Source organism: Hypanus sabinus, chromosome 11 (genome assembly GCF_030144855.1).
Source record: "Hypanus sabinus isolate sHypSab1 chromosome 11, sHypSab1.hap1, whole genome shotgun sequence".
In the NCBI taxonomy this organism is placed as follows: domain Eukaryota; kingdom Metazoa; phylum Chordata; class Chondrichthyes; order Myliobatiformes; family Dasyatidae; genus Hypanus; species Hypanus sabinus.
In genome coordinates this window covers 59,739,724-59,753,210 of record NC_082716.1, presented here as the reverse complement: position 1 = coordinate 59,753,210, position 13,487 = coordinate 59,739,724, and the positions used below count along the sequence as shown (strand labels likewise).

At 38.2% G+C, this 13,487-nt stretch overlaps 1 protein-coding gene across 5 annotated transcripts in view; it reads left to right on the top strand.

The window, feature by feature from the left end:
* The first annotated feature begins 204 nt into the window (after positions 1–204).
* atg4c (autophagy related 4C, cysteine peptidase) overlaps positions 205–13,487 on the top strand; it is a 73,104-nt gene continuing 59,821 nt past the window's right edge. Inside the window, exons 1-3 of one of the 5 annotated variants that reach the window (XM_059984422.1) lie at positions 310–368; positions 12,791–12,970; positions 13,345–13,483. In XM_059984422.1, the coding sequence (XP_059840405.1) occupies positions 13,408–13,483 (76 nt within the window). In that variant the 5' untranslated portion in view covers positions 310–368; positions 12,791–12,970; positions 13,345–13,407. Of the gene's footprint in view, positions 369–8,180; positions 12,971–13,344; positions 13,484–13,487 lie in introns of those variants that run through there. The other 4 variants (XM_059984424.1, XM_059984420.1, XM_059984421.1 and 1 more) reach the window with 4 other exon arrangements.

The window sequence follows — 13,487 nt, the reverse complement described above, 5'->3', positions numbered from 1 at the left end:
TCATATTACTAATCCCTGTTTGATATGTACCTCGACAGTGTGTAATCTGTTTTTACTTTTATTCACAATCTGAGCAATTTATGTAAAACTCTTTAATTTCAATACGGTAAATTGCTAACCGCGGAATCTGTATGAAATTGCTAATCCCTTTTATGTCATCACTTAAAATGTACTCTATATTTCTGATAGGTGCTGTATTTTTGGACACACGCTCCGCCTCCGCTCCTCCAGCCGCCAGTCACCACTCGGTCACATGACATCCCGCAGCGCGTGCTGCGCTCTTCCGCCAATCCCGGTGGCTCAGTCGGCGGCGCCATTTTAGGGGAGGAGCGAGCACTCGGAAGCAACAGCAGCTGATTTTGGTTCAGGTACAAACTTCTAATTGAATAAACTGTAACGTAATTTACGGAGCAATGGAAACCGCCGGGTGAGAGAGTATGTGAAGATGGGTAATAATCGTTTGCTGAAGCTGTTTAACGGTTACACGCGAACCAGCAGCTGTTGGGAATCTGGAGCCATACAAATTGCTGGAGGTCAGACACCATCTATAGAGACAACGATGATCTTTCTTCTGCCTCCACTGATGCTGCCTGACTTGCTGAGTCCCCCTAGCAGTTTCTCCCCCATTTAACGGTTGTTCTTGTTGATGCAGGTAGCTGCTGTAGTCCAAGCGCAGCTAGTATTTAGTCACGCCGTTTTGCTCATCTTGCCAACTGCATCGCTTCTGATGATATTTTCTGTTTCTAAACGATCTGATTGTTGGCTTTTCTTAAGCTTTGGTTTTGAATTCAGTTGAATCCGGTTGCTTCTTCGATATTTGTATCTCTTTGGAATGAAAAACCGTTTGAAAAGTAAACTGGGTGGCAAAAAGTCTTTTTTTAAACATTTCCAACTTAGCGACAATTGAAACATAACTCTTAATCGGACGTTATTATCTTACTGACAGAACCACAAAAACGGCATAAGTTTATTGACAGGACCGGAAAAGAAGGACCCGACATTAAGCTAGGTTTTTGTCATTGTTATTGTTTTAAAAGAATCATAATATCTCACTGCAGAATTACTTTTTATGCTAAAACGGAAGGTCTTTAGATTTCAAATTTTTAAAAGAAAGTCGACATCATGTCACCAATTACCTTTTTAAATACGTCACTATTTCAAAATGATTTTCCTAAGTTTTTTTAAATCAAATGTCCACTGTTGTGTCAATCCCACTTGGTTTGAAATTGTATAATTTATCAATTTCCTTTGGGCATTTTTAATGGGTTAGAAGATGGCACAATTTGTTCCCTAGCTACCCTTATGATGATATTATGTGGATACTCAGGTGAGAACAGTGCCTGATAATTCACAAAAGGGGGAAGTGTAAGTAATTTTCAGTTGTATTTTGAAAATATCTTGCCCACATTACCTCAGCCCCAGCAGATATGGTGCAAAAGTAAAGAATTGTACAGGAAATGAAAATTCCCAGAAAATAAATCTCTATTTCACTTCTTAAAAATATTCAGCCTTGCTGTTGATGGCCAGATCATTTCACAATCATCATTGTTCTTGACTTAAGATCTTTGCATGAACTTCTCAATAAAGTAGCTGTTTTAGTGCACTGAAAAAACAACTGGATTTTTCACCAGTAATCCAGAACACGGGATTTATGAACTTGAGCTTTAAGTCCAAATCCTAGTATCTTGGTTTTTCAGTTTAACTATGGGTATGGTTATTAATTTAATTTTGGTTCTTTTGTATATACAACATTGAGTCTTGGGAGAGAGCTTGGACTTGTAAATCAATCTAATGTTTCTGTGTTCCACCGTGATGGCAGATATGGTCCTACGGTTCTGATAAAAAAGCAATTTAGTTTTTTATCTCTTTAGTCTGTAAATTGCAAAAGATCATATCCATGTTAGTTGTGTAGATAAAATGAGTGTCCCTTCCAGTTGTGTTGGCTTTATAGTATATCCAGATAAAATTGGATTTACTCTTGTAAGTGTTCACTCAATTATTGCAGAAGTATTACAATTAAGATAACAGCCTCTTGATATTTTACTTACAAAGTTAATGTTACCTGCATTTTAAAAAATCCCAAAATATAACATTAAAGTCCATTTTCTACAAATCAGAGATATTATGAAGTGTGTATATGTACACTTCATAGGTAGTGCCTGGGGGCTGAGAATGTTGTAGTTATTCAAGGATGCTTTAAGTTGATCTTTGAGTCTTTTTAAGCTCTTTCTCCCATTGGAAGAGCTTATAATGTCTAACGTTTGGCATGCAAATGACATGGTTTTGCCAAAGTAATTGAGTATAACTAGAACTTCAATCCTGGAGATTCTGGCTTAGGAGAGGAAACAAGACAAGAGGATTTTGTAGAAACAGCATTTTTTTTTCCAGAGCCTTGAAAAGCTTGCAGTAATCAGTGACATTTCAGAATTGTATAGAAAAAGAATAAGGATCTCACTGCCAGTCTGTAGATTGCAGGTTCTAAGGTCAGTCCTGAGTTCACAATATTCATAAACCCTTTTCTTCAATCAAACAAAGACTCTGTTGGCACATCAAAGATGCCAGTGAATTTCACCATCCATGTTTGCTTCACTAGTGGTGTTTCCCAAGAAATGGGAAGTGTTCAATATTTTCTTGGTTCTACTTGTGAATCTTAATTTTGGGGGCAGTATATTATATAAGGGACAGGTTGATGAGGAGCCTTATGGGTGTACAGTGTAAAGTTCATACTCACTTATTTTCAGGGAAAGTATTGATAATTTCCTTGATCTTAGATTTTGAGCATGCACCAATACAATCATTTTCTACCTATTACAATTTGGATGACCTTGGTTACGCAGTGCAATGTGCAGTTAATATTTAAAGTGGCAGTTGAAGATCTCTTGTTATTTTAACATAGAAACATAGAAAACTTACAGCACAATACAGGCCCTTCGGCCTACAGTTGTGCCAAACATGTCCCTACCTTAGAAGTTACTAGGGTTACCCATAGCCCTCTATTTTTCTAAGCTCCATGTACCTATCCAAAAGTCTCTTAAAAGACCCTATCGTATCCATCTCCACCACCGTTACTGGCAGCCCATTCCACGCACTCACCACTCTGCGTTTTAAAAAAAACAACCACCTTACCCCTGACATCTCTGTACCTACTCCCCAGCACCTTAAACCTGTGCCCTTTTGTGGCAGCCATTTCAGCCCTGGGAAAAAGCCTCTGACTATCCGCATGATCAATGCCTCTCATCATCTTAAACACCTCTATCGGGTCACCTCTCATCCTCTGTCACTCCAAGGAGAAAAGGACAAGTTCATTCAACCTGTTTTCATAAGGCATGCTCCCCAATGCAGGCAATATCCTTGTAAATCTCCTTTGCATTCTTTCTATGGTTTCCACATCCTTCCTGTAGTGAGGCAACTAGAACTGAGCACAGTACTCCCAAGTGGGGTCTTACCAGAGTCCTATATAGCTGCAACATTACCTCTCGGCTCCTAAATTCAATTCCACGATTGATGAAGGCCAATACACCGTATGCCTTCTTAACAACAGAGTCAACCTGCGCAGCTGCTTTGAGCGTCCTATGGACTCGGACCCTAAGATCCCTCTGATCCTCCACACTGCCAAGAGTCTTACCATTAATACTATATTCTGCCGTCATATTTAATGCAAGCTTGTGAAATGAAACAAAACTATTTTTAAAAGATTTATTGTCACATTTTGCTGGAAGATTCAAAAGTAAGAGATGCTTCTGTTAACTGTAACCATTAAAAACAAAGTACTGTGCTGAACATTTATTATCAGAATATGTATACAATCTACAATCTTGAGATTTGTCTTGTTGCAGGCAGATGCAAAGCAAAGAATCACAATATAACTTGTGTAAGTAAAAACTACACACAAGACCATCAAACCTCCAATGTGTGAAAAAGTAACAAATCGTGCAAACAAATAACATAAACCACAGAGTCCCCTAAAGTGAGTCTACAGCCACGGAATCAGTTCAGTGCCTTGCCAATGGTTGCAGGTTGCAACTGCGGAGTGAGCCAGCGCTGAAGTTCCTCAATCAAATTGCACAAATAGCAAAAAATAAGAAGTAAAACAAAAACACAAGGAATGTGAACTGCAGTGTCCATGTAGTGTGTTCAGTACTGATGTGAGTGAAGCCTGTCCAGTAGCACGATGGTGCAGGGCAACAGCTGCACCCAGACCCAGCAGCTTGGGACACAAGTCTCCTTCATCTTCCACTTGCTAACAGCAGCAAGAGGAGACTGGTCAAATGCAGGCAGACAATGCTGAACGTCTGTCCATTTTCGGCTCTAGTCCTCGACAATTTTAATCTTGCCCAATGGAGTAATGGAGCTGACCATGGTTTGTATTCTGCCTTTAGGAATTAATGCAGCATACACCCCCAGCAATTCCACCGCAAATCATCCAGGAGATCACAAAAACAGGAGATTGTTTAGTCAGTTCAAAAATGCATTCTTACAGGCTGCAAATGATTGTAGTTCTGAAGAAGTATATTTAGAAGAACGGTATCTAGTTGTTTTGTAAGCTGTCTGCAAGATGTTGTAGTTGGTCTCTGGCACCATCTTGCCAAAACAAATGATTTTGTCTGAAGAAATGATTGTTGGGAAAAGAAGTTCCACAATATAGTAGTTAAGTGGCCCACCTTCGGACTAGTACATTTTGGCCTGATTAAGTGGCTGCACCAGTTAGCCAAAGCTTCATGAAAATAGTTAAGAAGGTATATAAAAAAAGACAAACCACTATTTCACTGAGTAATACAGTCACCCATTTTACCCTGCTGTGTTCTTTTGATTGACTGTAAGTGAATAAAATCAGTGCAGATACCTAGTGCAGATAATGGACTGCTTTCATTGTCTTCCTGCATGAAGCATTGTCTTAATCCAAGATGGAAGGTATCGAAAATCACTGCCTTTTGATTCAGCGTCTGTCAGCCCAAGTAGATAACATAATACAGGCACATGCAACTGATGCTATTTAAAAACTTTCCTCTAAGCCTGGTTTACTGACTAATGGCCACACAAGTGTACGTGACTGATGCTAGTTATAAACTGTTTGGCACTCGTCTCTTGTCCCATTTAAGCAGAATAGTGCCCCAAATAAAAGAATGGAATTCTAGATATTCTTTTAATTAGTGTTTGTTCTTTATGAGTTGTCCCAAATAACCAACTGCTTTGATTAACCAATGGCCGAATTAACCAGATCCACAGTATTAAATTCATGTGCTGTTATCGCTTGTTTTTTTTTTCTCAAATACATATTTAATTTGCTTTAGCTAGCAATCTTTAAATTTTAATGTTGTCTAGGAATATTGTGGTTTTCTGTATAAATTTAACAGTTCAGCAAAAAACTGTGGGAATGTGATCAATATTTAAAATTATTTTATAATTTTGCCAATTATTTATAAATATCAGTTTTGTCAGAAGATCCTGATATTTATGATTATTCACTAATATTGGAATCCACAAAATCACAACCAGCTTTTTGTTTCAAAAAGTTAGTTTAAGTTAATGTTAGTTGATAGGTTGTCTTCTGTTATTAGATCCTAACAAAGTGTACAGAAATATTACCGTGAGGACATTGGTACTAGAATTGTTCCCAATTAGTTTAGTTAATGTGAGTTAATGTATTTGGCCAGTACAGAAAGTAATTTAAATTGCCAGTACCTCTATAAATGACATGTAAGCATAATGGCTAACAAATTATATATAACAGTTTGTGATATAAATCATGAAAATAAGGATACACTATTTAATAATCTTTATTGTTTTAAGCCACAGTTCAATTGTTCAAAAGCATTACAAATGTTTTAACTGTTTATTATTCGCTGGAACTAAACAGGGGTCAGTTAATAAACACAGCCAGTTCTCCTGTGTGAGTTTATTAGCTATTTTGCTGTTTGCAGTTCCTCTTCTTCTAGTTAGTTATTTTGTGGTATGTTTCATATTTAAAGCCAAAAGGAATTGTCTTGCTTTAATGAAGTTGGTGAGTGACAAGGAACAAAGACAATTTGCAGGATAATGCTCAAATTGAAAAATATAATACATAAGACAGAATAAGTTATAAAGCATTTATCATTTGGGAAGGAAACAATAGTTCTTTGTTTTTGAGTCCTGGCAGAATGAGTCAGAATAATTGCATTGACTTGGAACTTCAATGTGAATCTGTAAGTGTTGATAATTCAACAGTCAGTGCAACAATTTTACCTAGAAAGCTGGATTTATAATGAGAGTAATACTCGTTCCATTTGGTTTCAGGTAATCCTGCACATTTACTGTCTTGTCCATTTGATGAAAAAATGTAAACTTACTCAAGTGATAAAATCTTTCTGGACCTCTTGGTAGGTTGGTTGGTGATGCAATTGTTTTCAGAGTCACTGACCAATAAAAATATACTTTAAACCAATAGAGAAACATTTGTTTACATGTGAGCTAATTTGTAAGGGAAATCATTCTTCCTCATTTTACTCAAAATGACCACAGTTTTTCAAGTTCAAGTTTATTTTTGTTCAAATGTACACATATATACTGCCAAAGGAGACAGCATTCTCAGGACCAAAGTGCACAACTCAGTACATATATCTCAAAAACATAACACATAAAGTAATATTGCCACAAATGAATTAACAAATAAGAGATGCTTATATGATCAAGTTTAAAAGTAAATGGTTAACTACTGTAAACTACTGGAGTTTCATAAGTGATGTGACCTGGATGGTGGCAAGGAGTTCAGTAGTCTATCAGACTGGGGCAAAGAGCTGTTTCTCATCCTAAATGTTCTTGTTCTAATGTCATGGTCCATCATTTCACTGAATATACAATAAGGAGGGCTGATTGTAGACGAGTTTACTTATGATCTTTTCTGTCATCAAGTACAGATTTTGAACCAGCCTAGTTGATAAGATTACTGCAGAATTTGACAAGAACCACACAATTTTATTAATTTTGTTCAAAAACACTGCAGAGTGAGTGATGTAGGAATTGGGAAATGAGCATTTGAGGGTGTTATATCATCAACACATATAGCTCCCAAAGTCAAGAGAGCTTTGGATGCCACTTAGTGTGCCTGGACTACTGGATATTACTATTTTAAATGTGCAGAGATCAACATTTGCTTAAATTCTTGCTCCTCATTCTAAATTGAATGTGATCTCATATTTTCAGTTTGACTAAGGCTTCCTTTTTTCACTTCTTTAAAATAGTTCAACTCTGCCTGTGCTACAGCACATCTGTGAATGTCAGCATCCCTGGTCTACTAGTCTGATTTGACTATTCCAGCACCTTCTTGGACTTTTCTCTTGTACTCTTCATAAACATGAGGTTATCCAAGCTCCGTCATGTCCTACTTTGTACCAGATCCTGTATACCTATCATCCTAGTGTTTGTTGAGCCTGGTTTTATATATTTTGATTACTAAGTTAAACCAGAAGTTGAACTTGGGATGAATTTTTTGATTTAACACTGATGCAGTTTTTACTTCTGGAATTATTGTCGGGTGATGTTTCATTTATTAGTAAATACACAATTAAATAATTTGTACTTTGCCTTAAAATGATACTTTTATATTTGAAACTCTGAAGAGGAAGTAAACTTCTGGCTGTAAGTGACACACTTTCTGAGAACGAGCAAATGATAAATATTTCTCAGAAATATTCTGCGGATATTATAATTCTGTCAGTAATAGAATGTGATTAAATGTTAGAAAGAAAATAAATGTTAAAATGAAAATAAGAGCAAAAGAAAACTGAGCCAAGTTTATTGTTTTAAATAGTTTTCATTTTAAAATTGAACTTTTGAATTTTTCATGGCTGTTTAAGTTAGCATTACAATAATGGGCTGGATTGTAGGCTTGGATATCCACCTGCTATTTACCACTAAATTGTAGCCCCTATGTGCACTACTTGGCATTAATTGAGGACTATAGAGCAGAGCTCTTAACTGAATTTCAGTGTGTAGTAATGGATTGTCAAGATAATGACAGTATAAATATCTCTCTTCAAACCTATTGCTTAGATGGAATGATCAGCTCATAATCCTTCATAGAAGATTTGGTCTTGCAATGTTGATGCACAACATATCTATTGCATAGACTTAAATTATGGGAAATATCAAGTTAAGTGGAAATCCAATCACAGGTAAGGGAAAATCTGAAAATGCTGAAATCCGAGCAACACACACTAAATGATGTAGCCGTGGGCACGTGCATAGGTCCCAGCCGTGCCTGCCTGTTTGTCGGCTACATTGAACAGTCTGTGTTCCAAGCTTACACTGGTGACCATACTGTGCTTTTCCTATGCTACATCAACAACTGCATGGTGCTGTTTCCTGCACTCATGCTGAACTTGTTGACTTCATCCACTTTGCCTTCAACTTCCACCCTGCCCTCGAGTTTACCTGGTCCATTTCCGACACCTCCCTCCCCTTTCTCAATCTCACTGTCTCAATCTCTGGAGACAGCTTAGCCACTGATGTCTATTATAAACATACTGACTCTCACAGCTACCTGGACTATACCTCTTCCCACCCTGTACTTGTGAAAGCACCATCTCCTTCTCTCAATTCCTTTGTCTCCACTGCATCTGCTCACAGGACGAGTCTTTTCATTCTTGAATGAAGGAGATGTCATTTTTCAAAGAAAGGGGCTTCCCTTCCTCCACCATCAACATTGCCCTCAACTGCGTCTCTTCCATTTCATGCACATCTGCTCTTACCCCATCCTCCGGCCTCCCTACAAGGGATAGGGTTCCTCTTATTCTCACCTACCGCCCCACCAGCCTCTGCATCCAGCACATAATTCTCCGAATCTTCTGCCATTTCCCACCACTAAGCACATCTTTCCCTCTCTCCCCCCCCTTCTGCTTTCCGCAGGGATCACTCTCTACATGACTCCTTTGTCCATTTGTCCCTTCCCACTGATCTCTCTCCTGGCACTAATCCTTGCAAGTGGAACAAGTGCTACACCTGCCCCTTCACTACCACTCAGGACTCCAAACAGTCCTTCCAGGTGAGCCGCCTCTTCACTTGTGTGTCACTTGGGGTCACCTACTGTATCTGGTGCTCCTGGTGTGGTCGCCTGTTTATTGGTGAGACCCGATATAGATTGGGTGATTGCTTCCCCGAGCACCTATGCTCCATCCACCAGAACAAGCAGGATCTCCCAGTGGCCACCCATTTTAATTCCACTTCCCATTCCCATTCCAAATGTCCTCCACTGTTGTGATGAGGCCACACTTAGGTTGGAGGAACAACAGCTTATATTCCATTTGGATAGTCTCCAGCCTGATGGCATGAACATTGATTCCTCAAACTTCCAGTAATGCCCCCTCCCCCAACTCCTTCACCATTTCCATCCCCTTTTCTCCCCTCTCAACTCATCTCCTTGCCTGCTCATTGCCTCCCTCAGGTGCTGCTCCACCCATTTCTTTCTTCCATGGTCTTCTGTCTCTTTCACCAATCAACTTCTCAGCTCTTTACTTCATCCCACCTCCTTCTGGTTTCAGCTCCCTCCACCTTTTAAATCTACCCCTCAGCTTTTTTTCTTCAGTGCTGCTGAAGGGTTTCGGCCTGAAACATCAACTGTGCTCTTTTTAATAAATGCTACCCAGCCTGCTGAGTTGCTCCAGCATTTTGTGTGTGTGTTAAGTGGATTGATTTTGTTTGCAAAATGGGAATAATTTTGATAATCACTGGGTTTCATGACAGCTTAACTACTTTCAAAGTGGTTAGCTTTGTCTCCAGATTGGTTAAAAATCTCTTGCAGTTGGCATTTAACCTTGCATTAAATTTAGGCTAAACATATTATATTTTAATGTAAATTGTGTGTATGAGTGAACCTACACTACAGCTGACAGTCATGGATATTGATGATGTAGCTGTACAGTTAGCCCTCCTTATCCACGAGTTCCGCATGGGCGAATTTAACCAACTGTGAATCGAGAAAACCCGGAAGTGCTCTTCCAGCACTTGTTCTTTGAGCATGTACAGACTTCTTGTCATTATTCCCTAAACAATGCAGTATAACAACTATTTTACAAAGCATTTACATTGTATTAGGTATTATAAGTAACCTAGAGACCATTTAAAGTATACACGAGGACGTGCATAGGTTATCAGGGATCGGGATTGAAAAAAATCGGAAGTTCTCTTACTAAGTAAATTGGAACAAGTACATCTGTTATTATTTAGCGTCAGTTCGTCAAACACTTGTCTTAGTGTATAGTGTATATTTTACCTTTCTATGCATATAAAACACTTAAGAACATATGTTTCAGTGCTGGGCTCAGGAACGGAAGTTCCCGAGTTCAATCTAGTGACAGATCAGTCCCGAGTGCCCTCTCCACCTTGGCGGGTTGATGTGGAGGATCAAAAGCCCAAAACCCAATAATTAAACCACTGCATTGCTTAGTGATACTTGTAGCTTTCATCAGGGCAGAACCTTTCTCACTTTGTCTTTTAAAATTGTTTCAATCGTTGACCGATGTAACCTAACGCTTTTCCAATGACCGATGGTGTTTCACCTCTTTCCGATTGCTTTATTATTTCCACTTTATTTTCAATCGTGATCGTGATTATTTTCGTGAACAGAAACTCTGCAGATTCAGATCTCTACTGCCGGGTCCTAATGTCCACCGCATTGAGTCAGGTTAAATAAGGTCTGGGGTTCCACTGGGTTCTAAGGTCCACCTCACTGAGACAGGTTGAATATGGGATTTGAGCATCTGCGAATTTTGGTATCTGCAAGGGGTCCCGGAACCAATCCCTCGCAGATATGGACGGCCAACTGTACTTAGATATATGATGGATACAGTTCAGAAGAAAATTAGTGGAACAAAGGACAGGATACATGTATCCTTTCAATAGGTTTCACAACTTTATTTGAAAATATATTTTCAACAGTAATGTTTTTTTGTCTTTTTTCCAATTTAAGAAAATCACAAATAGTGGTGTTCATCAGTATTAGGTAAGACATTATTTCAAGAAGAGCACTGTAGCTAAATGCTGTCAAATCCCTATGGTCTGGTGTTTGCATCCCAGGGTACAAAAAGAAGTGGGGTTGGAAGTGGAGGATGCATTAGGAGTCATCTTGCAAAATTCTTGAGACTCCAGGGTGGCTCCTGCAGATTAGAGAGTGGCAAATATAACCCCTCTATTGAAAAATAAATGAGGAGGGAAAGCTGATAATTATGTTCAGCAGCAGTGGTGGGGAAATGCTAGAGTCCATTATAAAAGATTAATAACAGAACACATATCAAGTATTGAAAGGAATGGGCATATTCAGAATGTATTTCTGAAAGGGAAAGAATTATGAAACAAATCTACTTGTGGACGTAATTAGGAGAAAGATTAGAGGAGAGCCAGTGGATCAATATTTGGACTTACAGAGCTCCTTTCTTTAAAGTACTAAATAAGAGCTTAATGTATTAAATTGGGATAGTAGATTGAGAATTGGTTGACAAGTAGGAAGCAGATAAGGAATAAAAGTTTCTTTCTTCCAAGAAACAGGCAGTGAGTGGTGGGATGCTCAAGGAGGGTTTGATCTCCAACTAATCATAATATATATCACTGTTTTAGATGAGGGAACTAACATCCCCAAGTCTGCAAATTACATAAAAGCTGAGAAGGGTGCAAAGTGAACTGTGAGGAGGGTGCAAGTTGAGTGAGGATCAAATAAAGGGCAGATGCAATTTAATGCAGATTAAAGTGTGGTTAAACACTGAAATAGACAGATTATCATCTGAATGATAATAGGTCAGAAAGAGTTAAAATTTGGATGTCCAGATTGAGGATTAAGGTACAGCATTTTGGAAGGTAAATGGTATGTTTTCCTCTTATAGTAGATTTGTGTAGAAGAGCAAGATATCCTTATGTGACTGCACTGGCCCTTTATTGAGACTGAGCTGCAGTTTTGATCTTGCATGAAAAAGGATGTTCTCGGCATGTGAGGAGTATGGCAAAGATTTAGTAGACTGATTTCTGGGAGATCAGGAGTATGAGCAGAGATTGGATCAGGTAGGCCTATATTCAATGATTAGTGGAAGAAAGAAAGAGGATTTTATAGAAGCCTGAAAAATTCTAACAAGACTCAACAAAACAGGTACAAGAAAAATATTTCTGATGGTTGGAAAGTCATCAACCATGGGTCAGAGATTCAGGACAAAAGGGTGTGTATATGGAACAAAGATCAGAAGAAATTTCTTCATTCAAAAACTGATGAGCCTGTGAATTCTCTGCCACAAAGCAGTGGAGTTACATTATTAAGTATATTCAAGAATGAGGTAGATATATTTCTTACTGTGCAAAGGGAGAAAGTGGGAACAGGAAACTGAAGAAAATGATCAACCATTATAATGAATGGTGAAGCAAGCCAATCCCTGCTGCTTTCTAAATAGTTTTGTATATACTACTGTTAATTTGCTTATTAATGAATACTGTATGGGATGATCTTTTATCCACTGGATGGTTCGTCCACTGGAAATTCATGATATTGCATTTTACCTTTGTTAAGGATGTTTCTTGTTGATAAAAGTTAACATTTTTAAACAGCATGACATTTTAATGGGACATTGTCTCCATTTTGATCATAATTCATTTGAATTTGATGCATGTACTAAATAGGAGCAGATTCAAGTTATGATTTCACTTTGATGTGGGATTGTCTTGGACATTAATGATATGAAATTGATATCAGTATAGTTTTCAATGACTGCAACCCTTCCTTGCCCTACTCCTGCATGCCTGAGTTCAAAATTAATCTTAAGATCCTTTTCCTTCTCAGTGTCTTGTGAGGCCATCCAGGTGCACCAACAATTCTTGGTGGAGCCTGGATTTTTAAGGGAAAACTTCTGCCAGCGCAAAAGGCTGAGAAATTGATTTTCTAATGGAATGGCAATGGAAAATTGTTGATTTTGCATTTACTGAGGGATTCCAATCTGCCCAGCATCTCTCTGGAATGATGGCAAGTACAGTAGCTATTTGTGTGTGGGTTGGATAATTAGCATAGTGTTGCTGTATCATTTATTTGGGTAGTTTCACTGTTGTAACAGATTTCACTGCATTGGTACTGTGTTTATGTTAGGGAAAAAATGGGCAAAATAACTTGCACTATAGTTGTTCCAACTGGATGTTGGTGTGGATAGATAGAGCAGTCTTTCTGATCTTAGTGACGCATTTTCACATACACTTGTTTTTACTCATTCAGCCATTGAAGATGAGTATGAGCAAAGGATATGTTTTAAATTGAAGGAGATCCTATATCATTTTAAATATGAAATAGCTAATCATAATTTTATTTCTTTTTTTCTGCTCTGTTTGAAATATGCTGCATCCCAGAATCAAGTTTTCATACATCAAAGTAAAGAAAGCTGAGATGGCAATATCTGTTGAAGGCTGAAAATGAAAGATAGTGAACCTGATGAAGTGGATAAACTGAAGACAAAATTTATGTCCGCATGGCACAATGTGAAGTATGGTAG